Source organism: Myotis davidii, unplaced genomic scaffold (assembly GCF_000327345.1).
Source record: "Myotis davidii unplaced genomic scaffold, ASM32734v1 scaffold5, whole genome shotgun sequence".
Classification (NCBI taxonomy): Eukaryota; Metazoa; Chordata; class Mammalia; order Chiroptera; family Vespertilionidae; genus Myotis; species Myotis davidii.
Window position 1 is genome coordinate 976478 of NW_006296965.1, and position 25646 is coordinate 1002123.

Consider the following 25646-nt stretch of genomic DNA (forward strand, 5'->3'; position numbering starts at 1 on the left):
CAGTTTACTTAAACTAATATTCTATTTATTTAAAAAGTTTATTTAAATTACAACTGCTTTAGTTTAAGCCCTTTGCCATGTGAGTTGAATGTCTTTATACGCTGGGAAGTATTTACTCAAAATCGCTATTCTGGCAATTTCAAATTACCAAATTTAATAGAAAACCAAAAAAAGAGATCAACATGTTCTCCAAGTTGTCAAAATGCATGCCATAGAGTTGTAAACTGTCAAATCATTTAGTCTGGAGGTAAATTGTTTCCCCAAATTCAGTAACTCTGAAGATATTGCTATTTTGTAGCAAAAATAATACAGTGATAGTTTGTATGTTTAACTTTTAACAAGTTGCAATCATGTGGAATATTTCATTCCCAAATAAGCTCGATAAATGAGAGATTATAGAATTGCTATTTTGTAGCAAAAATAATAAAGTGATAGTTTGCATGTTTAACTTTTTAAAAAGTTGCAATCATGTGGAATATTTAATTCCCAAATAAGCTCGATAAATGAGAGATTATATGCTGTACTTATTTCCTTTATTTCTGTGATAAATGATAATAGCTCCTCTAGCCATTTTAGATAGGTAGTATTTTTATTTAATTATCTTTCTGGCTCCCTGTAAGGACAGAAAAAGACCTTTCCTTTTCTTTGCTGTGGCCTTCCACAATTTATGAAAAACACCTGGTAATTTAACCCCAAGATTCTTAGCTCTTCTGTTTATACTGTGGTACAAGATAAGCTACTCTCAAGGCTACAATCTTGCATCCCCCTCCTCCCTGCTGTTTCCACAACTCAAGAATAATTCACACCAACGAGTCTCTATCTCTAGTTAGTAGAAAATTTCCCTTCTCTCCTAACCTTTAAATAAGCCTCTTAAATTATTTATAACTTTTTCTCTAAGCTTGTTTTACAGGCTTGGGAGAAATACTGAGATGACACCTCCCTGGAACATCTGCGGTACTGTCTCCTAGAAAGCAAACAATGGTAACTTTTCAATAAACCCCTGGTATGTGTTTAACTTCAACAGAATCCCCCTTCCTTCCTTGTTACTGAGTAATAGCCACTGCCTAAAAGAGTAGGCCCACCTCTCTTCCCTGAGCTGTATTGACTAGAAATGCTTGGCCCTTTCCTCCCCTGGAAAGTAAAATAAACGTTCTCTCTACATCTGTTCTTTCAGTTGTGAATTCTTTCACAACCCATGACAGTAGCCAAACCCTAAATCCTCCCTTTTCCAATTTTCAAGTAATTTTTCTCTAACTATGCAGAATTTTTCTCTTATACTTGCATCAATAATGTCCAGAAGAAACTTCTTTATAAATACTATACTGCAAAATCATTTGCAAATAATGTGGTTTAACCATGAAACATCACATTTTTCATCCTAAAATTGCTTCTAAAAGGTAGTTCTCTGACTATTTTGGATAGATGTCTTTACTCTTGTCAGTACAATATTATCTCTAAAATAAATTGCGTTTATTTTAGATTTTTTCTTCAACTTTAAAAACATTCATTATTTTAGATTTACTGTTTTTGTATCTGCTCAGAAGACACCTAATATTTAGGTATGATTTAAATTCACAGGTCAACCTCATTTTCTATTTTTGCAGAGGAGAAAATGATATATTTATATTGCACAGAAATAAAGCCACAGTTCAACTCGAAGTCCCATATATGAAAATAGCATAGTCCATATGTCATTACTTTTTATAAATAAATTTTTCTAAGTAATATTTACTGAATTCCAGAACACATAGAAATAAACAATTGCCCTGAATCCGAATTGGGTAAGCATAACTTTCCTCTCCAAAGGACTAACTGGAGAATAAGAGTAGTAAGTATATAATGCAACTTTTCATCATTCCTAAAGGTTAGAAATAAGTGCCTTCATGTGAAATAGGAAGATAGGGATCTTCATGGTTTTAAAATACTATTTAATTTGAAGTGCTACAGTAAAATCACAGTTGGGTAACTAAATGTTAGTGTTTCCAACAAGTAATAAATATGATTTGGGATTAATTAGTGAAAGTATACTAAAACATTTTTCTATTACAAATTACTAGCTTTGTGATGCCTTATAACTTGGAAAAATATTGTTATGGTCCCATGTTTTGTTTTGTTTTATTTTTAAGTAATTTAGGGCAGTGAAACTCTTGTGTAAAGGTGGACACATGTCATAGATATTTGTCAAAACCCACAGATTATAGAACATTAAGTAAATGTGAAAATAAATGTGAACTAAGGACTGCAGTTAATTCTATATCAATACTGATTTATCAACTGTAACAAACATACTCAAAAATAATAGAAGTTGGCTGCAGACAGAGGAGATCTGTGGGAATTCTCTGTACTTTCAGGTCAATTTTTCTATAAAACTAAAACTGCTCTTAAAATAAAGTCCGTTAATAAAAATTAAAAAAAACACACAAGTTTTTTTGGGAAATGGTTGAACTCTATTAAATAACTAGTTATTAAATAACTTTTAAAATTCAATTTAATTTTTAATTCAGCCATTAGTAATATTTTTATTTCAAACTGATTAAAAATGAGAAGTATTCTGGCACTACATATTTCACTGATAGTCTGATAACCAACAATCCTTTACCTTTTACCATGGAATTAAAATCTTAAGGTTGTCATTAAATCATAGGCTTTTGTTTAGCATTAATATTCTAAAAACTCTTTTGAAAAATTATGCCTAGTTAGCAACGGTACTATTACATTATTTCTAATGTTAAAAGGAAGACTTTAACAGTTTTCCTCAAATTATCATGTCTAAATTTTGATTTTCTGCTTTTCCAATGAGAAAATAGTTTAATTTCACAGAATATTCTATATAATAAAAGGCTAATATGCAAATACACTGAATGGTGGAACAACTGAACACCAACAACTGGTCGCTATGATGTGTGCTGACTACTAGGGGGTTCATGCAGAACATGGTAGGTGTCGGCCGCAGCAGGATGGTGAAGCAGGTGAGCAGGGAGCACCAGACCAAGGCAGGGTGCCAGTTGCTGTTATTGGGGTGAGTCTCTGGTGGTTATGTAAAATTCTTTGCTCCTGCACACCGCGATCCTGCCTGGCGCTCCCACCTGCAGCCTGAGCCAGCCCTCCTTACACCTGCTGCCAGTGCTGGAGCCACCGCTCGCTCGCACCTGCTGCTGGCACCCGGCACCAGCCCCAATCTCTCAGCACCATGAGTGGGTGCAAGCAGTGGCTGCTGGCCCCAAATGCCCCTCAGGGCTTCTCCACCTCCCCCTGCTCCTGAGGGGTGATTGGGGCTGGCAGCCACTGCTCGCACTCCCTGATGGCACCAGCCCTGCTCGCACCCACTGCTGGCACTGGCCCCAAACGCTCCCCGCTGTCTGCGGGTGCGAGGGGGCCAGCACCCTCAGTGCATGGGAGCAGCAGCAGAGGGAGTGGGGCTGAAGCCAGAGAGAGGACCAGGGGCCACAGCAGGAGGGGCTGGGCAGGGGAGCAGAGGATGGGCCGAGACTTGCCCCTGTCCCCATCACAGCATCGCAGCCTTGCAGCCCACAGTTTCTATCAAGGTACATGAATTTGTGCACTGGGCCCCTAGTATGAATATAAAATGCCATCTGGATATATTTTTCACTTTTTTTTAAGATCAGATATTATCATTCTTGTTTCACTCAATTATAGCAAATGATAGTGAATCCACACCAGTCATTTTAACTCAGGGAGCTTACACATACAAATCAACAAATAGAAACTTTTCAAATTAAAATATTGTTCACAATAATAATAAACATTTGGTCATATTTGGAATAGATACTGGCACATATTTGCTGAAATTATAGAACCAAGTAACTTGGCAGCTTCTTACATAAGAAAGTTTAGAAATGACAAAAATCATACCAACAAAAGCGATCTTCATTCCAATAGATTTTAATTTGTTATTTAGAACTCTTATGTTGTCAGACTACAAACTTATAAACATGATTTTTTAAAATGCCTTTGGAAAATGTCCTACTACAATATTTATAGCTCATTATATTCAAAGTATAAAGCACTGACTTTTAAATCAGTTGCGTGAATTATAACTCAGTGCCATGATGACATGAATAATAATGTAAAAATCAGATTCATAATTTACAGAAATGTTGGTTGATAGATTGAAAAATTGATATTTAAATCAGGCATTTAAAATGTATGAATAATTTTTTTAATCAACATGAAAATATCATTTAAAGGATTAATGTTAGAGCTAAAAATAGAAACTCATGTACTTTTCATATTTTGCTGCCACTGTTGATATTTACATGATGAACATTTAGGTAATATTATGTAGTCAACCCAAATTATTTCAAATGTGACAGAATTGACATCAATCAAAATCCATGTTAAATATATTAACACATTCATAACCAAGCATGCCTTCAAGAGATATGTCGTTTGGATTTTTCCTATATTTTTAATACAAAATTATTATTCTTCAAATCTTGACCCTGACTGTGGCTACACACACACACACACACACACACACACACACACATAAATAAACATATACACTTAAAAGTAGAGAGACACTTAGAATAACTGTGCAGAATAACTCGGCACATTTATGAAATAAATTTAAGTCATTTGCGCACTTTTAGGAAATAATAAATTTTTATTACACCTTTATCACCAAGATATATGAAAATGGTAGGAAAGATGGATAAATGTACCAAAGGATAACAAAGTTAATGTTGCTTTCAGTAGATTTTTATATAAAATCCATTTGCATAAATGGTTCCTCAGAACAGTGGGAGAGAAAATAACATCCTTCACCCATCAACTTACGTTATAAAGGAGCAGGTTCAAAGTGCTGACAAATGTACCATTGTTCTCTCTCACAGAAATAGCAGCTGAGGACCTAAAATAGAGTTAGGGAAAAAAAACCAACATATTGATAGAATTTCAAACTAAAAGTTCTGGCTGTACCTTAATGTTAGATTTAAGGCACTAAAATTCTTAAGTAGGCCTGATCTATTTTTAAGTATGGCCTGATTGGAGTGGGCATATGGTTTAAATCACTAGAGATAGTTAATAGAAGAGCAAGAACAGCCAAAAGTAAAGACAAACTGTTCTTTATAAATTTTTTTATTTATAAAATCATCTTTTCCCCATTTTGCATTACCTATATGAGGCTTTTTGCAGAATTTGAATCTGATGCACATATATTTTCATCAATTCTATTAGAAGTTTCATGAGATCAAGAATTTTGTTTTACTTTGTTCACTACTTGAACATGGCATGGTGCATATTGGTGTATAATAATACTTATTATACACCAATAATATTTATTAAATAATTGAATGATGAATGTCCATGCACAGTGGAGCTCAGGTATATGTTTAAGTGTGGAGATAGAGTGTGGGCAGAGTAAGACCTGCTTTTCTCTACACCTGTATCCATTAGACTCAAGGCCTTTCTTGCCTTGTTTTCCATATTAAAAACTTCTTTTTGACTAAAATATTTAACATCATTGTGCCATTAAAATCAGCTATGAATATTTTTTATCTGAAGCAAAATGTGTTCTTCACATTCCCTTGTAACTAAGATTAAGCAAGAATTATACTTTTGTGATAGCAAACCCTGGAATTGGAAAGGGAAAGTTTCTTATAGATCATCCCATTTTGTCAAAGATACTTGTATTTTGTAACTAGAGGCCCGGTGCACGAATTCACAATCCAGGACCCCTCAGGGGATGTCAGAGAGCTGGTTTTGGCCTGATCTCACAGGCTAGGCCAAGGGACCCCACTGGTGCATGATCAGGGCTGGGGAGGGATGCAGGAGGTTGGCCAGCCAGGGAGGGACCACAGGAGGGCTCCAGGGCATGCCCTGCTTGTCTCACTCAGTCCTGATCAGCCAGACCCCAGCAGCATGCTAATCTACTGGTTGGAGCATCTGCCCCCTGGTGGTCAGTGCACATCATAGCAATTTGTCAACTGGTCAACCGTCTGCCTCCTGGTGGACAGTGCATATCATAGCAAGCAGTTGAGTGGCCTTAGCATATCATTAGCATATTATGCTTTGATTGGTAGAACAGATGACTGGACGACCAGACACTTAGCATATTAGGCTTTTATCATATATGCAAAGGATATAACCCTGTCTTGGAATATGTGTTTTTGGAAAAATGAATGGATACATAACTATAAACAAAGGCTATGAACTCAATCTATGGCTGGAGCTCTTTGGCTCTGGGCCATGCCACCTTTCTTTGCCAATCATCAGCATCTGGGCAGGTGACGCCTCAGATTTTGAGACAGCAGAATACAATGAGCATATGGCAGAGACTGAAGCCACACAAACCCAACAAGGTAATTACTGAATGTTCTATACACTAGAAATATGACAGGTCCTTCTGGACTGCACAAGCACCCAGAGTTCTTAGGTTCTTGGGCTATTTTGAAGGGTGCAAGGAGAGCCTGAGGCAGACATCTGATTAGTTTGAGGTTTAATTTGGAGGGAAATATATATAATCCTATATAATAAAGAGGTAATATGCAAATTAACCCTCATGCCCTCACAAGTTGGCTGCCTATGACCAGGCCAGCAGGGGATTGGTGATGATGACCAAATGACTGAACAAGCAGGCTGAATGGGGCAACCAGGCCAGCAGGGGGGGCCATGAGGGGTGACCAGGCCCGTTGAGGGAGGGCAGTTGGGGGTGACCAGGCTGGCAGGGGGGCAGTCAGAGGCAAGCAAGCTGGTGGGGGGAAGGTGAAATTGGTGGCAACCAGGCCATCAGAGGGGCACAGTTGGGGGCAACCAGGCCAACAGGGGAGGCAGTAAGTGGTGACCAGGCTGGCAGTGGGGAACAGTTAATATATTAGCTAATAAAAGAGTATTATGCAAATTGACCATCCAACACACAGGATGGCCGCTCCCATGTGGCCAAAGATGGCCAGCAGGGGGGGGCAGTTGTGGGCGATCAGGCCACTAGGGGGGGCAAGTTAGGGGCAACCAGGCCAGCAGTTGGGTCAGTTAGGGGTGACCAGGCAGGCAGGCAGGTGAACGATTAGGAGCCAGTGGTCCAGGATTGTGAGAGGGATGTCCAACAGCCAGTTTAGGCCTGATCCCCGAATTTCATGCACCAGGCCTCTAGTAAGTATATAAACATATAATATATATTTTATCTCTTGAGCTTTTGATATGGACCATAATAATATAGATAGATAAGACCTAATAGGGCTTAATAGGGTTTCCATTACATTAGTTTGGCTACTCTCAACAAACAATGTTGTGTTAATGATTGTACTAATAATTCATCTAAATGAATCCTTATAAATCTTTATAATTCCTTTAAGGATAAAAAATGACTCAAACATAAAGGCAATATGAGACACCAAGAATAAAATGGAACTTACGAAGCAAGCTGTGTATTATTCACCAGGTATTCCAATGGATAACTACAACTAAATTTGTAAAGAAGCCCAGGTAGATAGCTGATGATTGTTGGTGGATCTGGAGTATCAATGTATCCTGAAATATTTCCTATTTGTACTGAAGTTGTGTTTCCATAAGCACTGACTCCAGGAACTGTGGATACCTGTTGGGATAGTAAATAGCTATATATAAATCACAGCATTTCATATGCAAAATAAAACATTAGACCAGATCATTATTAGGGTCTCTTTCAACTATAACATATCATGATTGGAAATTAAACAAACATAATGCTATCTTGAAGTGATTATATGTGTCTGAACTAAATGAAACTTTATATTTACCACCAAAGATGGTTCATAAATAAAGAAGAGATTATATGTTCATAGTGCTATAACAAGTAATTGGAAATGTTGAAAATGTTCATGACGATTCCAAATTCTGTGGCATGGTTTAAAAGATCCCTATTAATCTGATCTTGTTTTCCACTTTAGCTTCATGACTCCTGGCTCCCACTCTTGGTTAATAGTAATGTCACAATCCCATAAGCCCTTATTGCTCAGGGCTTTGTGCGGACTCCTCTGCCTCCTCTTTCCCCACTTCACCATGACATATCCTAATCTTGCCCTGCATCTCATCTTCCCTAGGAAACTTCTGACACCCCTGCCCCCACCACAACACATGCAATGCCTGTCTCCATCATAGCAGTGGTCACAGTGCATGAGCAGCCTCCTGACTTGGCAGTCTGCTCAGCCATAGTCACACGCCCTTGTTCACCTTCACTTCTTCAGCATAGCACAGTGAGGCTGGCATCTTGGGGCCCCCAAGATAAATTCTAAAGAAATAATGTAAGGCCACAAATGTTCTGAGTGTCGATCTTCTCAGCTAGTCTTCCTCTGTGGTACATACAGATTCTATCTTCTTCCAGGGCAATAGTTCATACATGAGTTTCAGAGGGATCATGAACTCACAAAAGTATAGGCCATGTGTTTATTTTCCTGGGACTGAGGAGCTTTCACTGTATTTTCCAATCCCACTAAAATTTAAGAACTCCCATACCATATTAAGAGTAATCTTAATAAGGTAATGTTCTTGACCTTCCTAATACCATAGAGGAATGCAGCCTCTTTCACTATGTCACATACCTATATGACACTCAATAAGTATTTTTAGCAGATATTATGGAGACCTGTAATACTTAATTTTGGGCAACAGAATAAACTTTAGGTATACATGAACCTAGGAGCACATGGGCAAAGCTAATGTGCTAATAATTCATGAACAGAGCCAGGATCATTATGAACACTTTGATTCAAATTCAAGTAATTACTACTCTAGTTCATTTTTCCCATGGAGGATTATCCTTGGAATACACTCCAACGCTGGTGACATCAAAGACAAAAACAGAAAATAAGCAAATGTTCCTCTCTTCTCACCACTTATCTGACCCCTTGCTAAACATACAAGTTCCATCTGTGAAACACACACACACACACACACACACACACATGTTTTGCCTGGAATTCCAACTGAATTGTTTTGTAGGCAGCAGGGCGAGACCAATCCAGAGAAGAAAGTTTAGTGAAGGAAGGCCTTGAGGTGTGGTAGCGGGGAGAGGAATGGCTGCTGCTGTCCACATGGGCTTGCTCTCTCCACCAGGAAACAGACATGTAATAATCAACCTGCACCGCTGCCCCTTAGGCCACTTCATAACCTCTCTGCACACAACTCAGAGAGATGAATAAATGTTTTTATTAAAGAGTCAACAATACTCAAGCTGCAGGCTTGGGATGGTCATGGGCACAATATTCTAACTGGCCCCAGGGAAAAGATAAAGGACTCTCTTTTTCCTGTCGCCCTTTCTCACCAAGTCTTAGAAACTACCCGCAGAATACACAAGCCTCCCCCATAATCCCAAACAATAATTTGTGAAGAGGAAAAGCCAATTTCTCTTTCTTCACTAGGCTAAGTGACCTTGCTCATCATAGTTCATTTTTGTCTTTGCTAGGATTTATCAATAATATTTTATTTAAATAAGCAAAATGAAAAAAAAGAAACAGTACAAAATGAATCTCAGTGTAACTCTCCCCAGATCATAAAATTTTTACTTTAATTAATTTTAATTCCCAGGAGAGTCAATGGTGTATTCAATTCTATTTTTGGTGTTCAATGCATGAATAAGTAAAGGGATAGCATAGACTCATACTAGTAGTTCTTATTCTGGGTGGAGATATTTGAAGTGATGTTTTGATATTCTCAATGACTAGAAAGAGTGCAACTGGGATTTCATGGGTAAGATTGGGAATGATAGGCATTATGAAATTCAAAGGACAGTCCCACACAATGAAGAATTTCACACTGGATATGCTGACAGCCCTCTTTTACAAAACATTGGTGTGAATTATTCAATGTCAAACAAAAAAAAACTTAGACAATTCTAAAAATTCCCTTCTGTCCTTCATCTTTCTTTCTGAATGAGGTCACTAAGAAGCATTAGGCCAAGGGATTCATTGCCAAATTCACTGGAACAAATAATTTCTGAATGATAAGAAGCTTCCATAAAAAGCATGAGGAATGTAGCTAATGACAAACTGGAGAGAAATATTCATCAATGTCACTCACACAAAATAATGTTGCTAAGAGTAGCACAGCCCATCTCCGGCCCCTCAACTGCCCGGCTACAATAAAGAAAACCATTTTTGAAAAATAAAATTGTATGTTTGGGATCAGATGCCTCAAGCAGGCAAAGGAAAGTGATTTGTTGAGCTTTATTGGAATTTTCTCTTGAAAGATAGATTGAACTTCTGGTTATTTCATGGAATGGGATTTTTTTTTTCAGTTATGACCTCAAACCTAGCACACTATTTTACACGAATCTTACCACTAAGTTATTGCCACAGCCCTCCAAGGTGCTGAGATTGATGATGAAAATAACCACAGCCGGAAAGGTGTTGTTATTGATGAACCCCCTGCAGTGGGAATCCCCATGCCTTCCGTTCAGGGCAAGATCTGTTTCAGAATAACCGGAGAAAAGTACTGTGCAAAAATTAATCTTCATTGTAATGGCCTGCACCCCACAGTAGACACTGATGTCTCTTTCAGCTGAAATAAAAATACATAAAAAACAAATATAAGTCATAAAAGCACAGTAGAGGATACAAGAATGACTTTAACATTCCCTGATGTATTTATTTGCCCTCTCAATCTGTTAAACTCATTCCTGTATTTGAATACACCATAATCCAATTGGAAAGGTATAGAAGAAAAGGAGCCAGGAAAAACAATCTTTGATTTACTTATTCAGGGAGCGATGTGTAAGTATAGAGATTAGTTCACTCTGCTTCCCTCATGAAGATGTGCATTAAATGTTGGTTGAGTGATATCAAATTATTAGAGAATTTAGTAGAAAAAAAATCAGATTACTGAGGAAATCCAGAACTGAATTATTCAGATCGCCTGTCTAGAATAGTGAGGCTCACCACATGATGCACGTTCCCATCATAAGGAAGAAACAGTTAAAATCCATCCTAAACCAAAATTGTTGAGCACTTTGATATTTTGTAACCTATGTTATCCAGGATGTAGAAATAAAAGCCATCCATTAGAATTCCATTTTGTTTTACCTATATTAAATCCCAATAGAGAAATAAAATGAAAAAATAGTGTTCTGATATAGCAAAGAAATGCATAGCCTAGTCAAAGAAAAGTTTGCCAATCACTATGCCTCAATAAAAGAAACTAGGCATGGAAATGTTAAACACAATTTGCAGTTTTCCATGACTGTGGGTTAGCAGTGATGAGATCCATTCTAGTTTTGTAGAGGTACACACACACACACACACACACACACGCACACACGCACACATGCACACACACATGCTTTTCATATCTCTAGTTATTTTTCTACTTGTAATGAAGAAAATATATGTAGAAAATGAAGAGGTTTCCTGCAAGGTAATTTGCCAGAAGCAAAGGCATTTTCTTTTATTGTTTTTGGTAACTGTTAAAAGTTGAATTGTGCCCTCCATCCAGATAAAAAGTGGGGGGTGGTACAAGGATGCCCTAAACCCTAGTACCTCAGATTGTGACCTTATTTTGAAAGGGGGTTATTCAGATATAAGTAGTTTAGCTAAGGTCATACTGGAGTTGGGGGATCTCTAATCCAATATGATTGGTGTCCTAAGGAATGCCATGTGAAGAGATAGAAACACAGAGGGAACATCATGTGAAGACAGAGAATTGGCTTCCATAAGCCAATGTGCCAAAAATTGCCAACAAACCACAACCAGAAGCTAGGAAGAGGAAAGGAAGGATTATTCAGAATCTCAGAGGAAGCAAAGCTCTGCTGACACCTTGATTTTGGACTTCTGACTTCCAGAATTGTGAGACAAGACACTTACAATGTTTTAATGACCCCACTGTGGCATTTCATTATGGCAGCTCTAGGAAATTAATGCAGGAACCTTGCCACTTTTTAACACTCTATTTTACACTTTGATAAAGAATCCAAAGCATGTATCAGGTTTTCAGACTGTGAACACAAACAAAATCTGAATAGGCTCTGTGGAGAAATGCAATTGATTGTTCAAAAAAAGAAAACAAGTAAGTTAAAAATATTTTTGTTAAATGATAGGATGTTCACCTAAGAAAAGGTAAATGTTATTCAGGGATTTTTGGCATAGAATTAATTTCCTTAAATACTTCAATTCTAATATAAGGGTAAAGGTGTTCAATGGCATATTTCTTTGCTGGCAATGTGAATCATATTTTGAGTATCTGAATAAGTCAATATGGAAACGCCTAGGTTTGATAATAATTTTAAACTCTTTACAAAACAAAGAAAATCTTTTTTTGTGTCCAAAAGGCAATATTCAGCTAGTTATTATGGAAAATTCCAAGCAATATTCCCCTTGTAGGTAGAAAAGGAAAATGAATTCATTATGAAGTACACTTTATTAACATAGAAAAAATAATTACAACTCTCAGTTGAGACAGCATCTCTATTAGCCTTCAGCAACATTAACTGTTTAAATGCCAACATGGCTTTTAAATGATGCACTTTACTAAAGAATAGAGTTAATTTTAACAAAGGTTTGGTGAATGCCTACTAACTTCAAAATGTATCTTCAATCGCCGAAGCCGGTTTGGCTCAGTGGATAGAGCGTCGGCCTGCGGACTGAAGGGTCCCGGGTTTGATTCCGGTTAAGGGCATGTACCTGGGTTGCAGGCACATCCCCAGTGGAGGGTGTGCAGGAGGCAGCTGATCGATGTTATGGCTTTTAAATGATGCACTTTACTAAAGCTCTCTCCCTTCCGCTCTGTAAAAAATCAATAAAATATATTTTAAAAAAATGTATCTTCAATCTATTGATTTTTCTCCATCCTCAGGATATTCCTTGGCCCTTGCTACCATTACCTTACCCCCTGGAATATTACATCAACTCCCTAGCTGGTCCCTTTATTTCCACTCTTAACCCCTCTCATTAACACAGCCATTAATACATGAATCCAATCATCTCACCTCTTTGCTCAGATCTCCCATAGTTACTCACTTAGGTCAAAAGCTCACATCTTGAACCTGGTTCTCACGCCTCTCCGTGATCTTCGCTCTGCCACCGCCTGCCTCTGCATTCCCCTCTCTTCATTATCCCCCTTGTTCCCTACACTTGTTTCACTGAACTTCTCTCAATTATTTAAAAGCATTACTAAGAGTGATAGAAGCCAGAATAGTGGTTACCTCCTGGAATGGAGCTGCCTAGAATAGAAGACACAAGAAAAAATTTAAGGGGTGATGCAAATGTTCTCTATCTTAATCTGGGTAGTGATTGCATGAGCATATGTTCATGCTAGAATTTCAAGATAATAATTTGAAAGGGGGTACCCTGAGAACTGTATGGTATTGTATGTGAAGTATTCCTTGATAACCTACATCAAGTCTTTTTAAAACCCTAATACAGGTTTCACACACAAGGTCTTCCGTATGTGTTCTCTCCTTTGCTTGGGATTCTCCTCCTACCCCCAGCCATTGTCTGAGAAACTCCTCTTCTTTCTTCAGGTCTCAGATTTCATTGTCCTTTTCCCAAAGACATTCATGATTTCCAATCTAATTTATTCCACTCTGTTGTAAGCTGTTATATTGCCTTAGAATCACATATGTATCATATGTTTGTCTTTTCATTAAACTGAAAGTCCTGAAATGCAGGAAACTATGATATTCATCAATGTACTCCAATGAGTGTTCAATGAATTAATTAATCAATTACACACAGTGCTGGAGCCACAGACTGCACTAAGGACTTACAAAGCAGTGGCCCTTGTTGTCAAGTGGATCACAGTCCATAAGGGGAGTATCCGAAGGATTGGGCAGAGAGGTGGGGGCGGGGGTTAGAAGGTGAGCCTCACCCAGACCCACTGGTTAGAAGCCGCCTCCTAGAGAAGATGGCATTGAGCTGAATGTTGACGTATCAATAGGAGTTAGCTGCACAGACTGAAAAATGTATAACATGGAGGGGACAGTGTAAATAATGACACAAGTGTTTAACACGCTCTGGTTGGGAGCTGGAGAGTTCAGTTTTCGTTAGGATTTAAATGCAAAGGAAGAAATGGCAAGGAATGAGAGCAAGTGGGCAAGCCTGCAGGCAGGATCACCAAAAACCTTTATGTAGAAAACGGACTCTGTAAAATAACACAATGTCTACCTGAACGTCCCATCAAATTCTCATCTACTGGAGGGTTCACTAAAAACTCTTTATGCCCTGGGAAATAGAGAGCAAGCATCATTGTATTATTTGGCATGTCATAAATGTATCGAAGTGAATACGTATCATTAAATGTTACAAAAGAGAAATAGCATTCTTCTTAGCTTAAACCGACTGAAGACTTGAGCTTTATCACCTTTGCTTCAGAGGAATTCATTGATGTTTACAATAGCTTTACAAATGGCGGTGATTACTTTGTCCAGAGGTAGAGCCCCCTTCTCTTTTCTGCTTTGTCACTGAAGAGATGTAGCCCCTGCAATGGAACCGAATTTGCTACAGGCTGATCCCACATGGAGATATGACAACAGACTGAAGGCTTTTTGCAGTGTAAGAAAAGAGATCTGTTCAAATCCGTCCTAACCCAGTTTTCTAAACACTTTTCACTGCCTCGCCCAAGGACCACATTTTTTTCTGATTGTAGATACTAAAGACATCCATTCAGCACAATCTGTCCATTTGTGAGGCTCTGGGCAGGGGGGAGTTACTTCAAGTCGCCAATGGGCAATTTCTGACAAAGACGGATGATTGTTTTTGAGATGCTGAATAACAGTCTCTCTCAATAATTACATTTTTAAGGCTTCTTATTGTTTAATCCCTGGCCTGAATTGTGACATCCCTTGGGACAATACTTGAATATTAAACAACCCAATATTAAACAACAACAACAAAAAATCAATGAATAAATGCCTTTAGATGTTGGATTTTTAGTGTTTTGTGTTTAAAGATACCAAATATGTCTACGATGGCAGTCCTGCTTACAGAATTTATGTGCCATTATGTTGCCAAAATGGAATTTTTCCCTTGATATTTTATACAAGCCAACCTTTTCATAGAAAATTTAAAAATACAGTATTTAATTGAATTCAGATTAAAGAAATGCTCTGCACTCCTCTCACCTATGAATCAGGCAATGTATTTGTCTCAGATTATCTAAAATTATTACATTTTAAATATACTGTCACACTGTCGACCATCTACCTATGTATAAAAAGGTGTTCTGATTAGGGGTTCATAGAATATGGTTGCCATGTAAACGGGAGTTAAGAGGGGATGGATCCAATTCTTGGAGGAAAAAGAGGGGACATCTATTATACTAGCAACAATAAAGATTTTTAAAAATATCACTCTATTTCTTTATCCGCAATAAAGTTCCATTCCTAGAACACCTAATTATACTTTTCCTTTTAGACATAATTACTGACAATATATTTACAGCATATCATTCACATATCTAATAAGTATATCTGACTGTTTTTTTTCTCAACAATTGCATATTCAACTGGCTTAAATCTAATAGCATCTGAATGAGGCTAAGTATTCCTAGCTGGTGATAGACTGAATGACTTTCAACTCATGTCAATACTTTTAAGTTTGAGAACATTTCCTTTCACTAGTGTCAGAATATTTATTTTAACATTTTTTATTATTACCTGGAATAATAAGAGTGCAGATCATTGCAATTATTCAAATAATTTACACACACATATTCTGCAATACAAACAAACATGGTAACAGCCCCACATTTGGCTGCCGGCTTGCAGTTAGCACTGCAGTGCAGTGGCTCAAAATGTTCCTTCACCAATTATATAAAAATGTAAAAATCTGTATAAAAATCAATCTTGGGGGTCAGTGCAAAACATTAAAAAAAGGATGGGCTGCACAGGAAGAGGAGTTGAAAACACAAAATCAGTGCCACCCCTTTAATTAAGTTCTACTTATTTCAAGATCTAAACTACATGCTACTTCATGCCAACAACAAATTCAAGCAAAGTATGTACTGTTTACATATTGTGTATCAGTCTCTGTGCTGGACTCTGAAGATAAAGACATTAACAAGGTTCCTTTACTGTACGGAGTTTATGGTTGAGTAAAGGAGATAGAAGAAAGCCAGACGATTATAATGCAGCCTGATAATGATACAATAGAGGTCTGTATGCCATGTTATCATACAGCCATGTTTGGTAGAACAGAGGCATTTGGAAAGAATTGTTGGGGAAAAAATAAAATAGTTCTAACTGGCTAAATTTTATAAAAAGTTGAATAAATGATGGCATTAAGAAAAAGGGATGTCAAAATGATACTCAGGTTTCTAGCTTTTATGACTGAGTGGATTATTTCCTGAAGTAAGGAATACAGGAAGGAAAAAGATAAGCTCAGTTTTTGAGATGTTGGGGTACATATGGGACATTCAAGCAGAAATATACCACAGGTAGTAGGAAATATGAGTCTAATATTTGGATAATAGAACAGAGTAAAAAATATAAAATTAAGAATCACCAAATACTCGAGATGTCAATAATAAGCAATAACAATCGATGAACTGTCCAAGAGAGCACTCAGATAAGAAGAGAAATAGGCTGAGAACAAAAAAATTGTATTTACACTGTCCTTTAGTGCGACTTTCCCTCATTTCCCTGATGGAACATAATGATTCTCCATATGACTTTGCTGTGGGTCTGCTATATTGCTTACATTCTATCTAGGAATGAATATTTACTTTCTCGCTAAATTATGAACTCATTGAAAGCTCCGAGTTTCCCCAGAGTGCCTAAGAAATACCCAGCAAATGTTTATTAAAATATACTTGATTCAATTCTTTCACAAACCGCATGCATGCTTTCTAACTTTTTAATATTAAGTCCTAAGATTCACAGACAAACAATGTGCACAATTAATAGGGATTTGTCTATACTGTCCATCTATAACTCGTATTTCCTATCTGTATTCTGCCAGCTGCCTGAGATGATTCCTGTTTTCAGGGTTTTAGATGAAAATTCAAATCCTTAATGTCAGGTACATTCTGACTTCTAATTAAGAAAATTCAACCTGTTAAATAATATGAATATAATGGATTTTAATTATTTGTTTAATTACTTAACCTTTTTTAAATGCATTAGTCTTAGAGACTAATTATCTTCCCTCATTATTAATGAGGTTTTTTTAAATCATTTCCCCTTAATAGTGATAGTTTTGTTAATCCATATTGTCATTAGTAGCAAGCAAGTGCATGACAGCCTCTGAGACTGACATGAGTACCGTGGCTATATTGTAACACAGAGCTAACAAATCATTATGAGTACCATGCCTAACTGGCACTTTTTTATATGTTACTGTGCATATGTATTACTAGAGTCTTATTAAAATGCATATTCTGGCCCTAACCAGTTTGGCTCAATGGATAGAGCGTCGGCCTGCAGATTGAAAGGTCCCAGGTTTGATTCCAGTTGGGGGCACATCCCCAGTAGGTTGGGGGCACATCCCCAGTAGGAGGTGTGTAGGAGGCAGCTGATAGATGTTTATCTCTCATCAATGTTTCTAACTCTCTATCTCTCTCCCTTCCTCGCTGTAAAAAAAAAAATCAATAAAATACACTTTAAAAACAATTTTAAAAATAAAATGCAGATTCTGATTCAGTAGATCTGTGTGGGGCCTGATTGGTGCATTCTTCACAGGCTCCCTGGTAAGGCCAAAGTATTGTCTATTATTTAACCAGTTAAGTTCCTTAATCACAACTATATATTTTGACTGGGCAGAAGCTAACCCTTAGGTAGATTCTGTCTGGTGAGATTAAATACTCCCACCAAATACCTATTATCTATTATAAAATTGTATGACTCACATGCTTATAAGGGAGAAATTTATATGGATAAGGGACAGGAGAGAGACAAGAGAAAATGAGTCTTGAAGCAGATGGATGTGTTTCACCTGAATTTCTTCCTTGTCTGAGGAACTAGATGATTTGAACCTCAGTGAATAAAGATTCATGAAAAACTTTGTGAGACTTAGCCCAAATAAGTCCATTCTAGTGCTCAGGTGGCAATGTATGAAACAAAATTGGAAATAGGATTTGTCTTCTCCTACCCCCACCTCTATTCTATTTAACAAACCATTGCAGTTTAATAACGGAAGGAAGGAGATAGTCCATCTCAAAGGGCAGCCATGCCCAGGGAACTCTCTGAAACTATGGTCAGAGACATGGGTTAAGGGTAGGTGAGTCTATTGTGAGGCCCTGTACAGTTCAGATGCAGGTATCCGCATACATATGATTGCACCTGTATCCATAGTTCATAGTAGCATTGGTTTAAAATTGACAGTATGAACCAAAATCTCTCCAATCTAATAGGAGGAGCCTTTTTGTATGCTGGAGCGAATCACTTTGTATTGCCATAGAAACCTCACCTGGAAACGATTTACTTCCTGGTAGACATCCCAAAACTAATGTATAGCATTTAAGCAGATTAAAGAGTAATTTATATACCATTTCTGTTTCTATTGCTGTAAGAGGAGAGCAGCAATATTTGGCATTGCATAAACAAAACTGCTTAGAGAACAGATACTATGTATGCTGCTTTAACTCATTTTTAAAGTTACTATTCCTCTTAAGTTTTTATACAATATTGAGGTTTTGTTGCTAAAAGAGCAAGACATCCTGAAGGGGTATTGATATTTCATCTACATGAAATGCCAGCAGCTGATGAAGAATTTAAAGTGGTTTAGAAATTCAGGTTTCCTCTTTGTATTGAACAGGTTTCTTGCCATCTCAGTTTTTCACATCTGTTTCTTGTTAGCAAATGCAAGCTGTTGTTTTCAGTGCTGTAGGAACACTGAGGCAAACGGTGCACGTGTATACCCACACTGGCTTCCCCAAACTGGAGGAGTTTGGTCATCTTTTTCAGGAAGGAAAAAAAAAAAAGGTTTTGCTTCTACAAGCAGAGGAAGTGAAAAATTCATCCAATAAAGAACTTTGTTATTAAAGTAAAGAAGGGTATGGACCGAATTATTCAATCACAGAACTTGCTGACTAATTGCTCCTCTCTCCACTGCACTTTATCACTGTAGATTAATCAGGATGTGATCAGCAATCGCTGCCTGGATCAGATCTTCTGCCCCATCGGGTGCAGTAATTGCACTCACAGGTGCACAGTGGAAGCAGGCAACCTCTTCACAACTTGAGAGACCAAACACACTATGGAGGAAGAAGGCAGGAGAACGGCTCTTTCTTATCTACACAGAGGTCCAGAACATATTCCCTAGGGTAATTATTCCAGTATTTGCTCCTACTTTTTTGGGGGGTACAGAACACTGCAAAGGTTAAGCAAAGCCTAACACAAAACCAGACAGTTCATTTTGCTTGACCCACCCATGAATTATATTGATTAAATAGGTGATTCTCTCTTTTATTTCCTGTGGAACACTAGTGTTCATTTAAATGTTTGTTTCCTTGGGATGAGAGCTTTTAGATTTCACTTAGCTATCATTACTATGTTGTACATTACGTCCCGAGTACTTATTGATTTTGTAACTGGGAGTTTGTACTTTTTAATCACCCTTCATCCAATTCTCTCACCCTCCACTCCCACCTCTCGTTACCACAAATCTAGTGTCTTTTTGTGTGTTTTTTAAAGATTCCACACATAAGTGAGATCATATAGTACTTGTCTGTTAGTTTTTCTCTGTCTGACTTATTTCACTTAACACAATGCCCTCAAGGTTCATCTATGTTGTCACAAATGTCAGGATTTTTTTTCTTTTTTATAGCTGAATAATATTCCATTGTATGTATGTATATAGATAGATATAGAAATAGAAATAGATGATATAGATATAGAGATAGAGATAGAGATAGAGATAGAGATAGAGATAGAGATAGAGATAGATAGATATCACAACTTCTTTATCCATTCATCTGTTGATGCACACTTAAGTTTTTCCATGTCTTGATTATTTTAAATAATGCTTCAATAAACATGAGGGTGCAGATACCTCTTTTACATAGTGATTTTGTTTCCTTCAAATATTCACCTAGAAGTAGAATTGCTACATAATATGGTGGTTCTATTTTTAAAAAAACCTCCATACTATTTTCCATAGCAGCTATACCAACTTTCTTTACATCCTTATTGGCATTTACTATCTCTTGTCTTTTTTATGATAGCCATACTAACACGTATAAAATAATATCTCATTGTGGTTTTGACTTGCATTTCCCTGATGATTAGTGATGTTCAACAATTTTCACATACCTATTCAGGAGCCCATCTTTAATTGTATTATTTGGTTGTTTGTATACATCATTGTTTAAACTTAGTTTTCAAATTCATGTTTAGGCATCATTGTTTGATTGAAAAAGTCCTAGTTTTTAGTTTTTAATTTTTTATTTGTCAATTGCTAACTTGGCAGCATTAGACAAATTCTATTCTTCAATTTTATCATCATAAAATAAGGATTAAAATTTTTGTTTGCGCCTAGCCGGCATGACTCAGTGGTTGAGCATCGATCTATGAACCAGGAGATCACTGTTCAATCCCAGGTCAGGGTATATACCCAGTTGGTGGACTTAATTCCCAGTAGGGGGCATGCAGGAGGTAGCCAATCAATGATTCTTTCTCATCATTGATGTTTCTATCTCTTTCTCCCTCTTCCTTTCTCTCTGAAATAAAAAATATATATATATATTTAAAAAATGGCTTTACTTTCCGGACAGTCCCTCAATTTCAAATGCATAAAAGAAACTTCAAAACTATTATTTTCTAAAGCATTTGAGATCTTGCTCCCTGGCGTATGTTATTAGTTTTCCTCAAAAAAAACATTAAAAATTCTCAAAAAATGGTGTTGTATGCTTGTTTTAGAAAATAAAAGAGAGAATTCTGTGATGTGCCTAGCATTCGATATGTTTTCTTCCTTATTAATGATAGGTTATGTAACACTGATATACATTCAGTTTGCCATAACTGGTTAGTCACCATGAAACAGTGTCAGGCCACAAAGGTTATGATGCCATAAACCTAATCTCTCCTTGGTTGTGCCTTTATCATTAAAGACTTCTTTAGAAATCTGGAAGTCTAGATTAACCTTATAAACTGTCATCTTCCCTGCAAAAGGAGCTAGTTCCCATCAGTAACAGAGGTCAAATGCAATTATCTATGTATTTCACTATGGTCAAATAATTCCTTGGTACCCTCAAAGTCAACTGTGGTTTGAATTTTATTCTGGGAAGAGCACAACTATAATGTTAGTTGGGCATATCTCTATTCCCTGCTATTAGCTTATAAAGCCAATAGTTAACCACCTTAAAATTAAATGTTATCCCTTTAAATTGGAAATGAATTAGACCATGGTATTTCCCTGGGCTCAAGGATAAAATGCCATGGAAATTAAAGAAAATAGTTCTAATGCCATGAAACACAAAGGTCAGATAGGGTGAGCTGATTACTCTCATTATTAACATTACTTTGCATTTAGATAGCCCCTCTCCTTTACCAGACTCATTCTCATTCTAGCCCACTGCTCAGTAGCTGAGCTGCCTGTGAAGCTCCTGATGACATCAAGGGTGATCTTGATATGGAAAAGCGAGTCAAGAGGGGAGTGAGCAATTAACCTCTAGGCTTTATTAGCTCACTCTGATCCTTTGCAAATGATCTGCAAAAGTAGACTTACTTAAAAATAATCCTGTATAATAAAAGCCTAATATGCAAATCAACCAAACTGCAGAACCAGTGGAATGACCGTTTGCTATGATGTGCACTGACCACCAAGGGGCAGACACTCAACACAGGAGCTGTCCCTAGCCCACAGGCCCCAGGACAGCCATGGGAGGTGACTGGAGGTGGGGAGGGGGGGAGGCGTGGCCGGTGAGCAGGAGATGCCAGGCCGGCCAAGGCAGATGCCAGTAGGGGCCCCCGATCACCCTGCAGGTCATCCCACAGATCAGTCCTGATCGCTGGCCAGGCCTAGGGACCTTACGCATGCACGATTTTCGTGCACTGGGCCTCTAGTACCCATATAAACTTAAAGCCTCTCCTGGAATTCCTGATTTATCTGGATTTCAAATTCTTTTTCAATAGAAATTTTAAATTGCAACAATGAGTGTGTGTGTGTGTGCGTGTGTGTGTGTGTGTGTGTGTGTGTGTGTTTAGAAAATTTGGATAGTTATTGTCTAAGCCAGACAATACTAAAAGTTCTAAGATTTATAAAGACAAACAGAAATTAAAAATAAGAGGCTTAATTTTCCTTGTTGAAAATAAAGGAAAAGGCTTCTCCCTCTTTTAGATAATTTACGTCAGAAAACATAATTGTAAGTACTTTCTCCTCTCTTTGAAATGTATATAAATCCTGTGGAAAATTAGACAGGTCTTTTGTCGGTTCTATAACCGAGAAATGTCTTTTTCAAACTGGGAAGCATCTCTTGAAAATGTAAATAGCAAAAAAATAAAAGCACCCTGTGGAGGGTGGGAGCCTAACTTCAGTGAGATCCTTGCTTCAAGTTGGCAAAAGTACCTCCTTTCATAAAGACATGAGAATTTGATTTTTCCTCTGGATAAAGCCAATATGCTAACAGAATTATCAAGTAATTTTAGGATAATCTATACGTGAAAAATGGTGGTGTCAAGTCCTCCTACTTCAGGTCTTGTTATTGTTTATCTTGAAAACATATCCGTAATGGATTGCATCTGCTTGGCTATATAAAAGAATGAGATTTCTTTCTGCCTTTGCAACCTCTTAGTAGATTGCCTGTGATGAGCACCACATTCTAGCTTAATGTTTATTCAATGATAAAAGCGTTTTTATCTCCACTGTCTTTGTGGAGAGAATTTCTGGATTGAGAGATTTTGTTTTTAATTGTTTCCCCAACACATGACTGAGCTTTTAGTTAGAATTATGGACTTGAAAGAATAATAGAATATACTCTGTCAGCTGTTCTTAACCATAAATGTGTACTTGACTCATCTGCAGGGTTTAAAATACAGATTCCAAGCACCATACTCAGAGATTCTGCCACTACATATTTTGGGTGAAGTAGTAGAGTCCAGACTTTAACAACTAGCCCAGGTGATTTTGGTGCAGGTGGTCAGTGGGCACCATTGTAAATAGATGTTTTAACATAATTTTTAAAATTTACCATATGAAAAATTCTTCCTTTTACTGTCCTAATCACTCCATGGCTCATTTATACATTTTATTTACCTTTACAAATATTTAACGACAACAGCAGCTAGATCCTCTCTGTTAAGCAATCTCTTTTTGCATTTGGGTTTTCTTTCTCATCCATAACAGAGTAAGAAAGCATTGACCATCCTTCTCAGGCCCTGGCCAACGCCCTGGCCCCTCACTCTCAAGAGAGCCGCTGCCTCCCACCTCACTGCAGAGGTAAAGACAATTAGCGTCTCTCAACTCCTCTGCCTGTGTCTTATTTCTCCTTTGCTCCTACATCAAAGAATCAGCTATCACTTTTCAAGGTTAACTCCTCCACCTGTACCTTAAATCTCTTCCACATTTTATTTCCTTGTTATCTCAATTATTTCAAATCTCTGAGTACTTTCTCATTACTCATTTATATTCAGTTGTCTCTAATCCTCTAATCCTAAAATTCTTCTCATTTAAATAGCTGAGTTAAGTTATTTCTTCCTTTCCTTTACTAACAAAATTATCTAGCTAGTAGTCAATTTTCAAAACTTTAGTTTCCCTGTTCCCCCATTTCTTGCTCACTTGTTGCACAGGGATTCAGCTCTCACATAGTTGTTTCCAGTGTCATCCTCTCTCCTTAGACTCAGGGCCATATTTTCTACTACTGGACAGAGGCTGCTACTCTAAGTTCTTAAAGCACCTCAAGTTCATTTTTTCCAAACTCCAAATTTCTTTCTAAAATATGCAAGTGCCCTATACTTTTGCTGTCAGGTAACAGTATCAACATAAAGTTATCCATGTTCAAAACATCCTCTAGTCTTCTCTCACCTCCCAAATGGAATCAGTCCTAAAGTGCTGGTGGGAGTCCACCACACCGTACCTACGCTCCCACTGTCACTGCCTTCATGCTATTTCTCTCTGCCTCTAGTCTCTTCTGACGTGTGTCTATACTTTTCCCAATGTCTGCTTTTTACAACAAAATGTGACTTTTCAAACTCGTCAGAAAGCATGTTTAAAAAGACCAAATGACTCTTCACTGCCTATAAAATAAAGAAAAACACTTTTATTATACAAATAACACACCAAGTATTCTTGGGGAAAAAAATGAACCTGACTTTACTCAAATCTCTAATTAGTTTATAGGATATACAGGAAAGGAGGAACATATTAAATGACACATCGGAGTGGCAGTCAACCAGATCCAGAGTGTCAGAATCCTACAAAACAAATGACCAAATACTTAAAGAGATAGATAGAATTTTACAAAAGCAAAGGATAGAGAGGAATGGTTATAAATTAAATTAGACTTAAGACACATATTAGTAAATGTGGATGTTTTAAAAACAAAATGCCCAAATATTAGATAATATTAAGGAATTATTAAGTTCATTAGATGTGCACATGAAGTATAATGATTTTTAAATTATTCTTTGTTATGAATTTATTTTAAAATATTTCAGAGATGGGATCGATAAGGAAGATAAAATTTATAAATTTTGATAATTGATGAAGCTGATAATCAATATAAGTGCTTTTTTTATTAATCTCTACTTTTGTATACATTTAAAATTTTCCATAATAAAAAAAAAAAGTAAAAACAAACCAACCAAAGCAAAACATCATTTCTGGTATTCAAAACCATTAACAAACCGGCCTTTGCATGTTTACCTTTACACATTCTCTTTCCTGACCTCCAAGTTTTACTTAACCTGCCAAACATCTGCATCCTAGGTCGGAGCTCATGAAGACATTCCCACACACTCTGGTCTTTTCTCTGGAGAAAGCCAGATTGCCTCTGCACGTAAACTAGAAATCTCACATCAACTATGTAACAACCTACTGATAGCTCCGTTTGCGTGTATTGTTACCCAGCCTGCTCTGGACACAGGAGTAATGACAGGAATGGAAAAATGTAAAATGTGGTAGAAGATATTTCAATTTGGATGGTAGACTTGAAAAGTAGTTTCAGATTGTCAAACCTTTAATTTGAAAATGATGAACTGTGGTTCTATAACTTTATCTCATATGAAATGACAAATACTTACATGAATTGTTGGGTTTACATCTCGTTGAGTGCAGATTTGAGCAACCTGAGAGACAGGTTTAACAATATGGTCAAAATCTCTTATCTGTCACCAAACTGACAGACTGCTGTGAAATGCACTCTGAAACTGGCCTTGTATTTTAATGGTGACCAACATTTTTTGAAATAGTATTTTTTGAGTATTGCATAATATTTCACAATTATTTTCTTAAGTGTTACTTCTAATAAATCTATTAGCATATATGAGAAGTTTTGAGACTCTGAATTAACTTATGAGGGTAAAAGGCATAAATTAGGCAAATTTGGAATAAAATTAGCCTTTCCCAATTTTATCACCCACTAGCCAATATTTTTCACATCTGTGAGCCGCTGTTATAATGATATTAACTACGATGAACACTTTGTATGTTAATGTGGATGTAATTTACAACTCCAGAAAAATGTCTTTTGTCATTTGCCATTTGTTAATATCCACTTAATATAGAGGGGTCCCCACACCATTTTTCATATGTATTTAAATGATTTACTTTCCAAACATAATCACTCTT

General features: G+C 37.1%; 1 protein-coding gene across 1 annotated transcript in view; it reads right to left on the reverse strand.

The window, feature by feature from the left end:
- The window catches only part of ZPLD1 (zona pellucida-like domain containing 1), a 44234-nt gene that overhangs the window by 15416 nt on the left and 3172 nt on the right, over positions 1–25646 (reverse strand). The window contains exons 3-6 of the mRNA XM_006772589.2: positions 10274–10494; positions 7374–7555; positions 4801–4873; positions 909–964 (exon numbers count right to left, since the gene is read on the reverse strand). Of these exons, the coding sequence (XP_006772652.1) occupies positions 909–964; positions 4801–4873; positions 7374–7555; positions 10274–10494 (532 nt within the window). The remainder of the gene's footprint in view (positions 1–908; positions 965–4800; positions 4874–7373; positions 7556–10273; positions 10495–25646) is intronic.